The 18,887-nt window shown below is 31.4% G+C and overlaps 1 protein-coding gene across 1 annotated transcript; it reads left to right on the top strand.

Annotated features, from left to right (window-relative positions):
• Positions 1-4,369: 4,369 nt before the first annotated feature.
• LOC140047811 (interferon-induced very large GTPase 1-like) lies at positions 4,370-11,295 on the top strand. The gene is made up of 5 exons (XM_072092845.1): positions 4,370-4,895; positions 7,420-7,511; positions 7,785-8,768; positions 9,110-10,153; positions 10,288-11,295. The coding sequence occupies exons 1-5, from the start codon at positions 4,370-4,372 to the stop codon at positions 11,293-11,295; spliced, it is 3,654 nt and encodes a 1,217-aa protein (XP_071948946.1).
• Positions 11,296-18,887: the final 7,592 nt, after the last annotated feature.

Genomic DNA, 18,887 nt, shown 5'->3' with positions numbered 1-18,887 from the left:
ATTGTGCGTTTAGACTTAGAATAACGTTCTGTGTTTTTATTAATTTGTCATGTTATTGCAGTGGATTTCATTGATTAGATCAAACTTGTTGATTGCATTGGTTGATTCAAAGCTAAATAACACGGAGATAATTAACTATTAGATTTAAATAGGTTTAAATGTGAAATGATTAATTTAATGTTTTACAATGACGACAACAAATTAATGACTATGTTAAACATAAGTAACAGTTTAAACTTGCATGACGATAAATATAGCCGCGACAACATGCTGAGGATGATGACAGCAACGACAACATGAACAAGGAAATAATCACCCGCGATTTCATCCACTGAAATCAATTCCTAAATGTCCAATATCTGTATCTATTCATGTAAACACAGTTAAACTTGGCATGCTGATAAAGAGAACACTTAATGAAGACAAAATAAATGTGGGATGGTAGAAGATCGGCCTTATTTTGAAAATTTAATAAAGATAGTTTAGAAAGTTAAGGAAAATTAACCAAAATGACGTAGAAAATCATCAGATTGAATAAAAAAAAATAATCAAGATTTTGTTGTGTTTTTTTAACTTCTTCATATGTTACGTTCAATCTAGAACAATTTTTCCAACCCTTAATATTGTTTTGTAATCGTGGTTTTTAATTAAACTTTCTATATTTCCTGCTAGGTTTTTTTTTACTTATAGCATGCTTATTTACAATAAAAAATACTTTAATATAACAATTCTTATCATTTGAATCGGACTAATACAGCGTAGATAACATAGCTACCTTAATTTCATGAAAACTAAAATCAAGCTTCCTCCATCGTGGCTTGTTTGTTCCTCTAATCACCTTCACGTTATATGTCACGGAAATTACAATTTATTTTCACACTCCCTGGTTATGTAAAGACAAAGACGAAACATTGAGGTGAATTGAGGCGACTTAAAATACTGTAATTTGTTCACTGTAATATGAAAATGAGGCGAATAACTAATCCCACATTAGTTTAGTTTACTTTATTTTAATGACGTATATTTGTACGTGTACAAAATTAGCTGTACTGTATTTCTCTATGACGAATTGACATATAAAGTCCATCTGTAAATATAATCAGCGCAAATAATTACAACGATTTTAAGCAAAATTACAGCAAAATTATTTATTATACTTTGAACATAAACAGCAAATAAATCTCTTTACAAAGTTTGTTGCCCTGGTTTTTATCAGTTACAATAGAATAGAAGCAAACATTGCGGATCACGCTTTGATATATTTTTAACTCTACCAACTGTATACAAACATACAATCAGCAACTTGTTTACCGAGGATGATAACGCTGTAATTTGTAAGCTAATCAGCTTAAACGCCATCAACTCAAATTATCCTTTAGGCTGTCGATCGCAACGAGAGACACAACACGCCTTGAATGCACACCTAGCCTGGTTCGATGGCTTGGCGGTCAAAATTCACAACTTTCTCACAAAAGAACTGGACATTTTGAAGTTTTACAAGACTATTACACACGGTAAGTACTTTATACTTATTGTATGTCACAGGATTGAAAAGTTGAAACCAATAGCAACACAAGTAAAATTAGAATAGACATCGATGTTTTACTTTACCTCTGGTATATCATCATAGCAGCTAGTAAATTACTATATTCGAATATTCTTTTATGATAAATGTATAAATGTGATGGGTTAATGTTATCGTACATCACATTAACAAATATTAGTTTTTTATTGCATGTACTGTAAGAGTATAACCAAAACACATAAACAAAACATCATGGCAATGAAAGATAAAACCGCGTATATATTCTTGTAGCAGGATTCAGTTAGGCCTAGTTTTGAATATAATATAGATATAATTATTTTTCAAATATGTAGACACTTTAGCCATTCACTAACTTTATTAAGTTCAATGTTGAGAGTGTTGTTCGTTGGATTCCTGGTTGGATTACATGTTCTGATCATGGTGCTTAAACGTGTGGTATCTTCTGCATGTATATGTATATGATAAACAAAAGCAGACCCAGTACTGATCCTTGTGGAACACCTAGTTATTTGTAAAGTACCAGATTGAGTTCCATTATTATTAATGTCCACATATTGTTTACGATTAGTTAAATAATCTTTCATAAGATTAAAGACCCCTTCCCTACAGTTTGTGACGTTTTGTAAAAATAATGCATATATATATATATTTTACTTTAAAAACATTAAACCAGGTCCATTCCTTGTCTTAAATGTACGTTTTATGGTAAATTATGATAAAACGAAAGGAACAATGCACTACCTAAGTAGCTCGCGGTATCTGTTTATTTAGTAAGTTATAACTATTTATTTGAATAAGAAAGTTTTATGTTTAATTAAATTATTTAGTTGAAATATGCTATAAAAGAAAAAATTGACAACAAATTATTTATAGACTTTGTTTTTAAGAAAAAAGAAAAAGTAGATTTATATTTATTACATCATGAAATTATTTATAGTTTGTTCTTAAGAGAAATGTATATTATATATTATTATTATTTAAAAAGTGTTATTATTTTAAGCTATTTTTTAAATTGAAATATGAAAGTGTTCAATAAAAGCACTGTTTTTTATATAATGTTTTTTTAATCTTGAATTATTTATAGAACTTTTATCATCTGCGTAAGTAATAACTATTTATTTGAATAAGAAAGTTTTATGTTTAATTAAATAATTTTTAGTGGAAATATGCTTAAAAAGAAAAAAATTGACAACAAATTATTTATAGACTTTGTTTTTAAGAGAAAAGAAAAAGTAGATTTATATTTATTACATTATGAAATTATTTATATTTTGTTCTTAAGAGAAATGTATATTGTGTACTACTATTAATAAGAAAGTGTTATTATTTTAAGCTATTTTTAAATTTAAATAGGCCTATGAAAGTGTTCAATAAAAAATATAAAAAAAAGTAGCTCGCGGTAAATGTTCTCTCGTGGACGGTCCTAGCCAGCCTAGCTGGTACATGGTAAACATCGGTAGCGTACGAACATCGTACGCTAGCTATAGGCCTAGCCTGACGTTGTATAGTTGCTGCATTAATTGTCTTACTTCTGTTTTTGTCAGATTCCGTTGACATAAACCCGGTATTTTCTCTGAAATTTCCATTTGTTTTGGCCTCACGATCGATCAAAAGTGGGTAAATTACAGGATAAAACCAAAAATATCAATCCGCGCGCAATGCATGGGATTTATAGCGGGCCGTTAACATTATTTGAATCGACTTATTTTCACATTTTTGACCGTTTTAAGACGAAAAAAGTTATCTCAATAGGACCAAATATTATTTATTTACTTAAATTAATTTACTTAAATACTTTAGTAGGCCTACTTAGATTAGATCTAAAAAACGTAGGGAATGGGACTTTAAGTGAAGTAAAATGAAGGCCATAGTGATTCAATTTGTGCAACATTAAGATGCAGAGTATCAAACGTTTTTGATAGGTCCAAATATATGTTAATTGGTATTTCATAATTGTCCATGTCTTGAATAACTTTATCTACAAGCTCAAGTGCAGCTAATTCCGTTGAATGACTTGTCCGAAAACCATATTGGCTGCTGTAAAATAATTTATTTATTTGAAAATGCAAATATAATTGGTTGTAAATTACTTTTTCAAAAATTTTAAATATTTCAGGGGCAATGAAATCTGACGATATTTTGTAAAACAAGAGTTATTACAATTTTATAATAACTTTCAGTTTGTCAGGAAAAATCCGTGTGATTTATAATTATTGTGAGTGGTTTGATTTATACGATTTATTAATTACATTGATAAACCATCCCAACCACAACTTTGATTAAATTTTTTCAATTGTTTCTAAAACTTTTTCAAAATTATAATAATAATCATCGTACCAACACCCATATAAATAATCTGACAAAAGGCCTCAACTGCAGAAATTGTTCGCTTCCTCAATTCCCAATTATCCAAATGCTTTTATTATTGCTTTTTCTTTTATATCTTTGTTTATTTTTGTAAATACACATTCTACAATTAATGTTTTCAATTATTCCTCGACAGAGACATGACATTAGAGCAATTATAATGCGCATACGATTTATACACGGATACGTTTTGTTATGATCCTGATTTTTAAAAATAACTTTTGATTCTATAGCGGGTCGTGGCAACAGACATCGGATTTAAAGAGCGTGTTTGTTTGATTTACAACAGTGCTTTAGGACAGGTAAGCGCGTCGAATAGTCATTTTATTTCACCGCCGATGCAAATCCTTGTATTCTTTTGAGTATAATATTGTAACACTTGAATTAAATGATGTTGATTACATTAATTAATATATCTCCTCTTTTGTTTTTACAGCAAAACAAAAATGAAATAAAATGGCAGATTTGAATACGATTTTTACGGAATTAAACGCTAATCTGGGTAAACACTACAAGGGTGATCAGTATCGTTTGCTCAAATTCTGCTTATGCGATCACCTACCTTTCGGAGAATTAGACGATCGTTTAATAGCACATGATTTGTTCAATAAACTTGAGCGGAAAGGTGACATCTTACCTACTAATGTCAACCTGTTGTTGGAGATTGCGGAGTTAACACAAGTTAAGGCTGCTGAAAATCTTGTACTTGACTATATTAAGATAAACAAAGTTCAGAATTCTGACGATATACAGCCATTATCACCATATCTAAAACGGCTGTTTAAAGCCTTACAACAAGTTCAGAAAGAGGATATGGATGAAGTTATTGCCTACTACAAACTGAGACATGTTGGCTTTCATAATATGTGGGATGTAGTTTTTCACTTAGAGAGTAACAACAAATTAGGAGATAAACAAGACAAAGTAGAGACATTTTCAAGTCGTCTTAATGAACGTGCAAAGCATCTACTACTTGCTAAAGGTAAGTACCATATGAATTTCTTTTTATTCGAAAAATTATATGTGTAGGCCTGTAGTGAATTTATTTTAGTTGGTTCCGAGCTTTCTCAGGCGTATATAACTCCACGCGACGTACACAGCTGTCACAGAATGATAACTCATACAAAAAGTATATTTAACTCAACTAGAACTTTTATTCCTTGTAATTCGATTAATACATCTTTCTACCACTACCAGTCAAGCCTTAATATTTTCTTTATCATCTTTCCATTTATCTACTCTGATCTTATTCTCTCTTCTCCTTAATATCTATTACATTCCACTTTTATACTGGACATGCACATTTTAGGCTTCAGAGGAGGATAATATTTTCCCTCCAAAAATTATACGATTTTGATTGGCTAATAATATAAGGCGGACCTGGTCTAAAGCATCCTTATCTAAACACAGAGAATCACAACATAATAATATGACAAGGCCTATCTTCGAATCATTCGCAATGGAAACGATACGGTCCGGTAAGCAGACACTTACAAAGGCATACAGTAATAAGTAAAAGAAAAGCATTTATTAGAGTAGGCCTACAGTATATCGAATGTTGATAACTAAAGCAATACATGTTTGATACAGTTTTCGAATGCTGATAAATTAAAATATGAAATGTTTTATACAGTAGGCCCAGTATCGAATAATAACAGTGCCATAGAGTGTTCTAAAATATATTAATTTTTAGATTCTGCTGCCACTGCCAGTCGCAGAAAAAGCGTCAAATCGATAGGTTCAGAGAACTTCTGAAAACCCGTTGTATAGAGATAATTTAAATAAGTTACATGTGATTACTTTTTTATGAAAGATGGAATCGATGATGAATGCAAAAATTGGGGTCTTGAAAACAGAGACAAATCTGTAGAACAAAATAGTGAGACGTTGTAGTGAGGGTCTGTGGAGCCGTGAAATGTGCAAAAAGTCACTTTGTGCAAACAATTTACCTTTAAATGTGCAAACAACCACATTTGTGCAAACATTTCACCTTAAAATGTGCAAATCTGTAAAAATTCATTACCCGCAAATGTGCAAACATCTCGCCGTTAAATGTAAAAACGATCAGTTTTGACGTTAAATTTGCAAAAGGTAATCTACAAATGTGCAAAGCATTTCTTCAACCAAACTCCTATTCCATTTTATATTTTTGGTTCGTAGGTCTTTCAGAGTAGAAATAACAATAGGAAAAAGAGTATAATAAATTTAAAATGTTCAATATCATAACTAATTATACTGTTGTATTTTATTATCATCAAAGGCTCTAAATCGCCTCGAATAAATTCAAGTCGGCCCCAAGTCAACTCGCCCTGAAGTCAACCCGGCCTCAAGTCAACTCGGCCTCACGTACGTCAACTCGGCCAAAAACTAATCGGTCAACTAACATTCACATTCATTTCATTCTAATATTCATCCCTATAACATGCGTACTTCGTTTTTATTATTTTTCTTCTGTTCATTAGACTTATTTTGTCCCATTCGTTTGCACTTTGCGTTTCATACTTTAAAGTGGCCTAGTTGACGTGAGGCCGAGTTGACTTCAGGGCGAGTTGACTTGGGGTCGACTTGAATTTGACTTAGACGGGTTAAAGCCTTTGATCATAATAAAATACAACAGTATAATTAGTTATTATGATATTGAGCATTTTAAATTTATTAGAATCATTCTCCTATTGTTATTTCTACTCTGAAAGACCTACGAACCAAAAATATAAAATGTAATAGGAATTTGACTGAATAAATGATTTGCACATTTGTAGAATACCTTTTGCACATTTAACGTCAAAACTGATCGTTTTTACATTTAACGGCGTGATGTTTGCACATTTGCGGGTAATGAATGTTTACAGATTTGCACATTTGAAGATAAAATGTTTGCACAAATGTGGTTGTTTGCACATTTGAAGGTAAAATGTTTGAACAAATGTGGTTGTTTGCACAAATGTGACTTTTTCCACATTTCACGGCTCCACAGACCGTCTGGAATCGCGGCGGGTGCTGTATATACCAGCGAGTGGTGGTGTAATGATGATATCGGAATAGCATATGATAGTCATGGGTTCGAACCTATCTGTACCATACTGTTTACCTGATGGATTACTCTCTAAAGTATAAAAATATAGCATCCATAAAATATTCATATTTTCTCTTTCTTTTATAATATATAGATATGCATGTATATGATAAAAGGAACTTAAAATAAATGTATACACTAATATCAAGAAGATTTTTCAGTACAGGCGTATGTAGGCGCCTGTCGCTCAAATATTTGGTGTCTAAGCCTCATCCCCTACTTAAAATCATGGATACACCCCCACCCCCCATTTCTAAAATCGTTCCCGCGTTGCTGGTTGTTGTTGTTATTATATAAAGTTTATGTGTGCTACATTTGAAAGAAAAATAATGCAATATGGTCTCTAAACGATTTTAATGTGCACTTTTAATCAACTTCCATTAAACCTCAAGTTAAAATATTGAAATACAATATTATTTTTTATTTTCTTTAGATAAGAAGAAAGAGAGATTGCACATGCATCAGCAGGTGGTTAAGCATCTGGGACTACAAGAAAATTCTCACAGAAACTTAACTCGTGAAAAAGTATTGGAAGTTTCAGAAAATTATATTTCACCAGATGACCTGAATGACGACCCAAGGAAAATACCATGGTATATGTTGCAAAATCTTATAATGTGTAACTAAGAAGGAAGATCTTTTGATTTAGACAAAATCCAATACTTCTCAATATCTTCTCTTCTACAAGAAGAAGAAGTGTCAAATCAATTAAGCCCAATAGATGCACTAGTAGCTATTTACTTGTGCTGCGACAATTTTCTAAGACAAATTCTTATTGAAAAATTGTCAATATGTCAGTTAGCTATTCCGTTACTGATTCCAGTTACGGACGTACCTAACAAAGAATGGGAAATGATTGTGTGGGGAATGAGAAAAATCACAAAGAAGTGGCAAGCGAGTTCAGGCTTGTCTTGTCAAAAATCAATGGTGGTTGAAAGGTTACCGATTGTTTCTGCTTTGCGGTTAGGAAGACCAAAACTATCCAAATCTAAAGTTGTCAACTATGTCCTTAATGAGCAGAAACATGACATTTTCTTTAATTCTGGGTCCAAAGGTGGTAATTTAGAACAAAAATTATCAGATGGCTTATTAGAAATGGCATGGTACCTTCCCACAAAGCCGGGTACTTTTTCAGATGCAATAAACTTTATAAATTTGCGAGGAAATGCATTGACATTTAAAAGTCAGACGAATTTCTTATCCGAGATATCACAAGTCACTATTGCCTTTGTTTCCTGTGCTGATTTTAACGAAGACCACACCCAATTACTTAAATCATTATACCAACAAAAGGGTCACGTAATTTTCATCTTAGATGGATCTCCAGGAAAAGATTTTATGAAGGCGTTACAAACAATAAAGAAATGTGATAAATATAAGGAGAAACAAGTAGACTTTATAAAATCATCAAACATGAACGAGCTGAGAATAGCCTCAGCCATTTGGGGATTACTTAAAGTTAATTTAATTAGTCAGAATGATTTTAGGAGTATCGAGATGTGCATTGAAGTTGCAAAGAAAATGAATTACCACGTTGACGAAACGAAAGATTGTTTGGAAGCGAAAGAGAGTGCCAAAAAATTGCTCGAGCGCGTAACTCGAGAGGGAAAGCAAAACGAGCTGCCCTTGCAGATGGCAACAGTGAAAATTGGAGAGACGAAAAAAGAACAACATCGGCTACAAAGAAAAGAAAAGATGCAGATCGAAGACTACGTTGATAGACTAAAGAAAGAGATAGAAGACCTACGTCAAAAACAATTAAACAACAAAGACGTGATTGTTGTACACACAAGTGAGTGGAGCTGTGGCTTGGTGGTTATGATGCTTGGCTACCAATCTAAGGGTCATGGGTTCAAGTCCTGTCATATGTCAGGGTTTTTTTCTCATGACAATTTACAACTCCAGCATCTTGTGTATAATGTTTGTCTTATATGTTCTAGTGCAGTATATGGAGAGCCATCTCGATAGTGCTTTGCACTCATGGCAATCCTCAGGGTTGCACCGCTGTGTTGTCATGTATTGTTGTACCTGAAAATTGAATAAAATAAAATAAAAAAAAAATGTTTAGAGCTTCATTCAATAACTCACCTTTAAAAAGAAAATATTTCTTTGGGTTTGTTAAGATAATGACCGATGGATTTAGCATTAGCAGGTTACAACCAATACGTGAGAACTACATTACAAAATGGAACGCATTATGCAACAATAGAAAAACCAAACAAGAAACGTCAAAAGCATTATTAAAATCAAGACAAAATGAACTTGATGAACTTGAACAGAAACTATCACGGGAATCATTAGGATTAGAACATTTTAATAGAGAAATTGGACAGGATTACGAAATGTCATCAGATTTAAAATTATCAACAAGTGACACCGAAAACTCTATCTTAGCAGATGTTGCTGCTGAAATGTTACTAGAGGGATATCCCATTGAACTGATGGATGGTGATGCAGGCTGCGTGTCTATAACTTGGATTAAAGCCGTGTTCAATTCCCTTAAAGAACAAATTGGCAACAAGATAATGTTTGTGTTATCTGTACTAGGAATTCAAAGTAGTGGAAAATCAACCATGTTAAATGCCATGTTTGGCTTACAATTTTCTGTTAGTGCTGGCAGATGTACTAAAGGTATATTCGTTCAGCTGGTGTCATTAGATAAAAGTTTAAGAGAAGAGACACAATGTGACTACATTCTGGTGGTTGACACTGAAGGTTTGCGATCTCCTGAATTTGCTAGCATTCAACAGGCCAACTACCGTGACAATGAACTAGCCACGCTTGTGATTGGTTTAGGTGATCTTATCATAATAAATATTATGGGAGAAAATCCAACAGACATGCAAGACACACTTCAGATTGCTGTTAATGCTTTTATGAAGATGGATAATGTTAAAGTCAGTCCTAACTGTTTATTTGTACACCAAAACGTCACTGATGTCACAGAATCTGCTTTGAATACTGCTAAAAAACGAAGTATGCGAGAAATGTTGGATAAAATCACATCAATTGCAGCCAAGGAAGAAAATTGCAGTGAAAAATATGAATCGTTTTCTGATGTCATCAATTTTCAAGAAAACAAACATATATTGTACATTTCCAGCCTTTTGCAAGGAGATCCACCAATGGCACCACCTAATCCTAGTTACAGCAAATGCATTCTTCAAGTAAAAAAAAAGTCTTGACATTTATAGCGGATACTAATGCTAAATGTATCGTGGATTTTATAACGCTGCTTTCCAATCTCTGGAAAGCAATATTATGTCAAGATTTTGTATTCAGTTTCAAAAATTATCTTGAGATTCAAGCTTATAATGCTTTGAATGCAGAATATGTGAGGCATGCCCGTACATTCAGAAGAAACGTACTGGAACATAGCTACAGTCTTCAAAATGAATGTAAGAAACTAACCGTTGAGAAGATAAAACAAGATGGAGAAAAAATCTTTGACAGTTACTTACAGAAATTACAGAAAGACATCTGTGATTTTGAAGCAAATATGAAATCGTATTTAGAAGAAGAAAAAAATGCATGTCAATGGAAAGTTGAAATAGAGCTACAACTCCAAAATCTTGGTAAAGAAATTAAAAAAGATCTGAGGGATGAATTTACATCTATTCGAAATAAAAGAATTGTAAGAGCTACCGGTAACATTGACATGCAATTCATTTATCGAAAAGCTAAGGACCTGGCCGACGTGTATCGAGGTAAACAACTATCTGATGCAGATCTTGAGCGTGAGTTTGCTAAAAACTGGATTGAGTGGGTTTGTGCCATACCAATTGTTGATGATTACGCAGATGTAAGAAGGTCTTTTGAAAGCATTTTAAGAGAATTTTACTTACGACATCATCAGTCAGACGTTAATTGTGTATTGCAGTCTGACCTTTCCCAAACTGAAATAGTTGAAAAGGATTTGTATTTTAGATCATTTCGGGTTATGAACACAGGGTATGGTTTCATGAACAAACAACGTTATTTGTTTGTCGCAAATTCCTTTAAAAAAGACATTCTAAATAGACTAAAAAAAAAAATCTCAAATCATAAACTGAATGGAGGAAAATACTCTATACAAATCGGATTTGACCTTTTTTCAGAACTATCGAGTAATCTTAAAGAGATAAATATAGAAGGAAACGTTTGCATTAAGGAAAAAAGTAATATTCGTCTGTCCATATGTAATTTCATGGTTGAATTGATACCCAGTTTGGAAAGAATGCAGGAGCAACACAAATGCGAAAATGACCCGAGACTATACATGGAGTCTCAAAGGGACGAATTGTGGCAAATGTTTAAAGGAAGAGTGTAAAAGTCGCATCAGCTATATATCGAGAGATTACAAGTGCTATTGAAAGATAACTTACAAAGAAATGCCATCTTGGAGTAATCGATCATCTAAGACATTTATTAAGTAAAGGGTTTTCCAGTAAGATGTCTCTTCATGCATGGATGTTAATATATTGTCAAATCATAGATTTAACAATGAACACACGCATGAGAAATGAAAAAGTGTGAATGAACGCTACGCATCATTGCCAATTGAACCACTGGATGTACTGGAAATGGTTTATGGCAACATACAATACCGAACTTGCTGCTTATTACAATGCTAAGGAGGTTGATATTCCAGACGGATGGAAGTGTATTACCTACGTACGATGGACAAGCAAAGGAAGATATGAAAAACTTGTACAACATTTAAGTAATCAACAACAACGAAGTTTAAAAGATTAATTGGTAAACTGTTTATATGACGGATAATTGGACTAATGTGCTGTACCAACGTCTGAAGAATTCTTTATGGTGTCTTCACATCTTCGCTGATACCCAAAAAAGTGGCATTTACAGAGGTTACGACATACCGTATATGTATAGTCGTAAATATACTCATATACGCAATATATTAAATAAGCCCCGACCAAATCCCTAATGCGTAGATCAATTGATTTGTTCGTCTGTCAAAAGAAAAAGTATCGTGTATCCTGCCTACATATTTAATTTGTATTTTGTTGGCACGGTAAATGACTTTAATGATAAATAATGCTGATCATTTTGGAAGCTATTGCTGGTCATATAAGATGTTGATATCTATAATATATCTTCTCGTATAGAAGTGTATCATACCTAAAATTTCAGAAAATGCAATTCACGTCTTATATATTACGATACTCAATGAATTATAACATTTACAAGGATAGGGAAACTGGCTTGATCAACCGATTTCAGATCGATTTAATCGGCATTACATTTTTTAAATATTAATAATGGACTAAATGTTTAACCGTGGGCTATATATAATTCAGTGAGAAATGTTTTCAAACACATTAATGTAAATTACTAATGTTTTGTATTGTATCGTTTAAATTGTAGCATTAGTTATCACATAACACATTACACGTTTAGAAGAGAATAATTGCTGCTACTAGAAATATAATGTAGTTGCCATAACTGAGCTCTAAATTATTGTTATCCGCACGTATTTATTACTGTAACTTTAATCGTAATAATAATCGTCTCGAAATTATAAATCAATGATAAATGTTTCCAAAAATAATAATCTTAATTGAAAATGTTTGTAACATTTTAGTTTAATTAGGACGTCGGTCTGTTACAGTACACGGTATCAGTAATTTTTTATTTATTAGTTTGTTATTTTATCATATAAATAATAAAAACAATATTATGTTCAAAATGTAAAACTATACAATTTTATAAAAGTACAAACAAACAAAACATAATCTTATAATGCAATATACCATTTTATCATATATATTTATATTATATCGAATCTCTCTGTAATACTGAATATCAATCTTTATATCTTTTTAGCTCTGTAATATAAATTTTCTCTGTATACATGTTTGTTTTATCTAGATTTCAACACAATATCAAAATATTTTATATAATCTTTTAACCTGTCTGTGTAATATCACTTAAATATTCATTGATAAATAGATAGATAGACATATATACTGTAACCTTCACCATATTGTTTATCATTGCAATAAAAGTGGGTTGCTCCCACAAAAAAGAAAAAAAATCAGTAATTTTTTAATTGTAATTTTAGAATGATTTTTATATAGGAATATTAGTTTCTATAACTAAGCTCGCGTTAATCATAATTGTTACATTGTATCGTCTTGTATAATACTATATTCTTGAATATTATATCCACTCGCATATTATATATTCACTCGCATTATTATACAATTATAATAATTGTATAAATTCAAATATTTAGTCAAGTTAAGTTGCCGTGGTATACATAATCGTATTTTCTTTATAATCTAAAAATATACTCATTTAAATGCGTTAAATTAGTGGCACCATTTTTGTATAAATATTTGGATTTTTTTCATTGTATTGTTTTCATATTGTTAATTTTAATAGTTACTTCAGTTAAGGTATTTTACTTTTACGGTTTCATATCCATTAAAAAGTAATTTAATTCTTTTAACAATTAAGTTCTTATCACAGCAATGAGATAATACATTTACAATTAATATTACTGTAAGATTTATTATTTATAATAGTAATTTTTTTCATTTAAATTTGTTAATTTAGTATTTTCAGTGGGTAATGTTTGCAAGTTTTAAGACAGTGGGGAAAAAATCAAAACTATTATTATTGTAATATTTTACAATATTACAGTAATTTTAAAAGCAGATTCCAGAATATGAAATTGTAATCTAATAATATTCTGTACTGAAAAATATAACAGTTTGCTTTTAAAGCTCAGGTACAGGCATGAATTTTAAATATAATATCTGGTTAATTGTACATAAATCAAATATTTGTAACAGAAATCAAGATGAAAAACCATGAATTTCCCCTAATATGGTCAAATACAAAATTTGGTAAAATTCTGCCAAAAAAACCAGGAAGACTTTTTTTCAGTAGTTAGGTAGTTAACCTAATATAACAGCATGTCTGGTGACTCCCTAGAAGGTGAAAAAAGATGGTGGATATACGGTGGATAATTTTTGCTATAGCATGAAAATTAAATTCTGAAGTTGAATAAAAATACCAGAAATGTAAAATTCAAGTTATATTACCTATATTTAGTCATCTGATAACATTTTTTACCACACCGTTTATTTTTCATAGCTTTTTAAAATGCCTCTCTATTTTCAAAATTTGTGTACAAAAGAATAGAGATTTTACTGTGTAATTTGAACTATCCCCCCACTGATAAGAAAGTGCTAATTTTCAAAAAGCTCCTGTAACACAAATAAAATCTCAAAAATTATGAAACATAGGGGAAACTATAGATCGATAATTATTGGAATGTATGATCAATAGAAATTTTTTGCCCGCACCTGGCCTTTAAGCCAACGTTGGTTGTATTTAGGGGTTTCTAAGCCTACCCAGTGTGTAGGAGACAGTCAATTACACCTTTTTGAATTATATTTCATGCAAATGTATAATTATTATGTTTTTCTTAAACTTTAATCGATTTAATGTGCTTTCTTGTATTACTATTATTTGTTACGTAAGGAGGTAGAAGAAGAATATGTAACATTATCGTAATATTATAGTATGACCAATAATATTGTATAATCTGTTTGGTGATTTGATTTGCAAAAATAAATTGTACTTTTAGAATTAGAATCACTTTCTGTATTTTATTAATTCGTTGTGCAGTGGGTTCAGTCGATTCAAATAACCGATTTGAATAGATAAATACGTGTGAATAAAAAGTCATCGATTTTATTCGATACGGTGATGACGGAGAAGACAGAAGATTGACGATTAAAAAAATAGCTTCCTCCATATTATTAAATTAAGTTACTGTTTAATCTTGCATGACGAAAAAGATATAGATAATCACGACAACATGGTGATGACGACGACAAACAAACAACGACGACGACGACAACAACAACAACAACGACGACGACAACGACAACAATGACGATGGCAAAACAACGATGAAGACGACGACAACAACAACATCGACGAAAATGTTTCGACGACAACAAAGACGATGGCAACAACAGCAATGGCGACGACAGAAGCAACAACGACAACGACGATAACAATGACGACGGGACATAAATAAAGTAAAAACCACCAACTAAAATTTATTTTTTAATGTCTAATATCAGTATCCATATATGTTAAGTTACATTTTGGCCTGTTGATTAAAAGAATGCTAATGGAGAAAAAAATGTGGGAGGGTAGAAATTCTGCCTCATATTCAAAATTCAAAAAGGGAAAATTAACATAACAAAAGAACGTAGAAATCATCGATATTATATATTGAATCATCTGAAAATCGTGATTTCAATTTAGACATACATATTCCTACTACAGTTTTTTTTAATTCATCTGTAGGTTTACGAACGAGTTTTTCACCGATTAATATTGTTTAGTAATCATGATTTGTAATTAAATTCTATGATTTCTTTATTTTCTCCCAAGACGGTGTTATTTATAGCGTGATAGTCACAATGAAAATAATAATAACCAGACCGAGCCATATAATTTGAACCATACCCTTGTTTAGTGTAGACAACATGGCTACAGTCGCTTCCTTAATATCATGAAAACTAAAATCAAGCTTTCATTCGCCTACTGTACATGAATCAGGGCTAACGGATCAAACGAATTTTGTTTTTTATATCAAACGTTATTGAGCATAATTGGCTAAAAGCAAATACAATAATCACCATCGACGAAACAGTGAGCTGACTTGAGGCGACTTGACTGTAACTCGTTTAACATCATCCTCACCTGATGATGATGATGATGACTATAATGATGCTAATTGTTTTAGCGAATCAAATCTAGTCCCACATTAGATTATCTTACTGTTTTTTTGTGAATGACGTACATTTGCTGTAATTCCTTTGGTCTTAGCCTTCTTCGTGGTAAATTGTAGAAACTCATTCTCTGAACGGTTATAAAATCTGAATTTATTTTCTATGATCTAACCTTTTTTAGAAAATTAAGCTATTGAATAATAGTAATTTAGTCCAATAAAAACAAATTTTATTTTATTTCTCTATGACGAATTGATATAATGACAATAAAACAACATTTGTAACTATAACAGCGCAAATAATTACAAACGATTTTAATTCGACTGATAAATTGAAAATGTTTTGATGACGATAACACAGCCAAGTTTCAAATGTATTTTCCGGGGTGCACCTTTTTGCTGGTTTTAGATTTTGATTGGGAAAAAATACAAAATGTCAATCATCGCACATTGCATTTTATAATGTAGTATATTGTCATTCATAAATAAAAGTTAGTCATTAGTCATAATATGTAAGTTTCCATAGTGAAATGAAATACAATTTTTTGATATATGCTTCGTTTGCTGACATTAGGCCTATCAAATTATGTTTAATTTTTTTTTTGAAATGTTAATTACAAAAAGTAAATATTGTGCCTTTTTTGCATCATTTAATTGCATTTTCGTTATGATACTGTAATATGTTTTATTTTATTATTTTATTTTTACATTTAAGACTGTATTTTAAACTAATTAAACCTGTTTCTTTTATTGATTAAGTTCTAATGACAGTATTGAAAAAATAAAAAAAATTGTATAATTGTTTCTTCTTTCCTTAAAAAATAATTCCAATCGAAACTCAGTAGTTTCAATAACAACAAGATTGTAGTATGAATTCATTCAATGCTTAAATTAGGTTAAAATGACTGACATAACAAAGCACAATCATATCATGGACCTGATTTATAGGTCAACGAATATATAACACCTCAATGGATTCCTGTCATTTGATTGGACGATGGTGGGCCACATGATACACAATAATTGCACTATTTTTACATATACAGGTATACGATTTACGATCCTCGCAGCGGTAGTCATGTGATGCAGTTTCAACCAATCACGTTCACGTATTTACATAGGCTATGTAATATTATTGTCATAATTAACTTCAATGACTGGTAGAAAACAACAAAGGCAAAATCAACTGGTATTGTTATATAAAATGTCCCTTATAATGCTGACCACATGCCATGCCATTATTTGTGCCGTTTAGAAAACCTTGACGACAATTATAATTCCAAAGTACCTTCCTAAATTCAAGTCATTCTAAACACACGGAAATTAAAGAAAAGCAAAGTAGGGGCCTACATAGCACGTTCATGGTCCAACAGACAGGCATGTAATCCTATTACACTTGAATTCAGTACAAAAGTGTAGCCAAATTAAAATCACTATTATATGTTTAGATTTAGATCTGTTTTCTATACAATAAGTGCGTAACAAATTTCTTTTGCCTAAATTATACATACCGTACTTGAAGCGTTTCAAAAGAATTTGTATAATGATCTACAGTATAATATTATTGAGTTAAACTTTAGCATGAAAATAAGGAAAATGATATTGATAAAATAGAGTAATACTAAATCCAAATAATTCTATAGACACGGAAATAAGAAAATACAAAAGAAGTATAATAACACGCTTATGGTTCAAAAGACAGCTATCCTGCTTTTATCTTTTAATTCAGTAAACATCTTCGAAACGAATCTGTATAATAATGGATTATATTTTTGAGCAAAATGTTAGCATGACGGTAAGGAGTAAGGAGAATGATATTGACGAAAAATAGAGTAATGCTATAGTGGAAAGGAATAGATAAAACAGAGGAAAAACGTATGAATAACTAAGAAGAGTGATAATCTGAAAACGACAAAAGATGACTGTATACTAGCTCAACATTCAATTGAAAATTGTATAACCCAAACTTTAAAATAAACCGATTGCCGTGTCTTAAATAATCCATAATTATAATAATAATCAACCATAACATAAATCAATCAATCAACATGATTAATTTCTATCAATGGTAAACAATACAATAAAGGTAATATATAATAATGAAACAATACAACCATATACCATTAACAGGGGATTAAAGGAGAACTTTTCTTTTCATGCATAAACGAAAATAAAAAATGCATTTGTATGTATAATCATAAAAGAAAATAAGGTCATGATGTACGTTTATTCTAATACAAGATAAATAATCAAATTCTTGCCAGTAAACTGTTGTTCAACGTCTGAAATTCTTGCCAATAAACTTTTGTTCAACGTCTGAAGGAAATAACCATTGATCCAGGGTATACATATTATTTATAGTTATGTAAACTAATTTAAATATACCTTTAACAAGATATTAGCCAATGACTGCAAAGGTTACCATTTCCAAAAAGCGACGTCTAAATTGGGTGTGTGAAGCAAAGAACCGTCACATTGCAATAACTCAACATGAAGTAATACTTCGTAGTTGTGGGTGTGATTTTGGACAGGAATTAAAAGGTTCGTATATTAGTTTAAATTAAAAATTTGCGGTCTGAAAGACAATATTAATTAGTTGAAACAGTACCATTGATTAATATATCGGCTTGAACAATTAAATAAAAGATGACGTCGGTAGTCTTAAATCTGATTTGATTAAACAGAGTGAGTGTTACAGAGGCTGTCTGATGATTTGGTAAAAGTTATGTTGTTTAAAAACAAGGCCATATACATGGCTTCAGTCGCGTGCTAAAGTTGGTGTTTCCCGACCGACTGACCAAACGACCGACCAACCAACCGACATAGTGAGCTGTAGAGTCGCGTTGCACGCACGCGCGCGACTAAAAATGAGACATAGCTTTAAACTATAATGCGTTAAGTAGTTTCTTATTCGTGAGCGAGTGTTGCGTATTTTTATAGTACACACACTATGATACTGAACGTATTATACAAAATGAATGTTTATGAGTTAAATAGGAAGAAATTGTTATCCTGACCGAATTGACTGAATACTACGAATACAAAAATTCATTCAACTGCTATAACGTATAATTGTTACTTTACGTATAATTTATCAACACAGGACCAGCAGTTTTGATAATTAACGAAACATTATT

Source organism: Antedon mediterranea, chromosome 4, assembly GCF_964355755.1.
Source record: "Antedon mediterranea chromosome 4, ecAntMedi1.1, whole genome shotgun sequence".
Classification (NCBI taxonomy): Eukaryota; Metazoa; Echinodermata; class Crinoidea; order Comatulida; family Antedonidae; genus Antedon; species Antedon mediterranea.
This window is presented reverse-complemented; position numbering and strand designations above follow the sequence as displayed.

Bases quoted from the DNA above. Each gene is read 5' to 3' on its own strand.
- LOC140047811 (XM_072092845.1), top strand. From the start codon at position 4,370: ATGGCAGATTTGAATACGATTTTTACGGAATTAAACGCTAATCTGGGT. The intron at 7,512-7,784 runs GTATTGGAAGTT...TCAATATGTCAG, and splicing joins GAAACTTAACTCGTGAAAAA to TTAGCTATTCCGTTACTGAT. The intron at 8,769-9,109 runs GTACACACAAGT...GGGTTTGTTAAG, and splicing joins ACAACAAAGACGTGATTGTT to ATAATGACCGATGGATTTAG.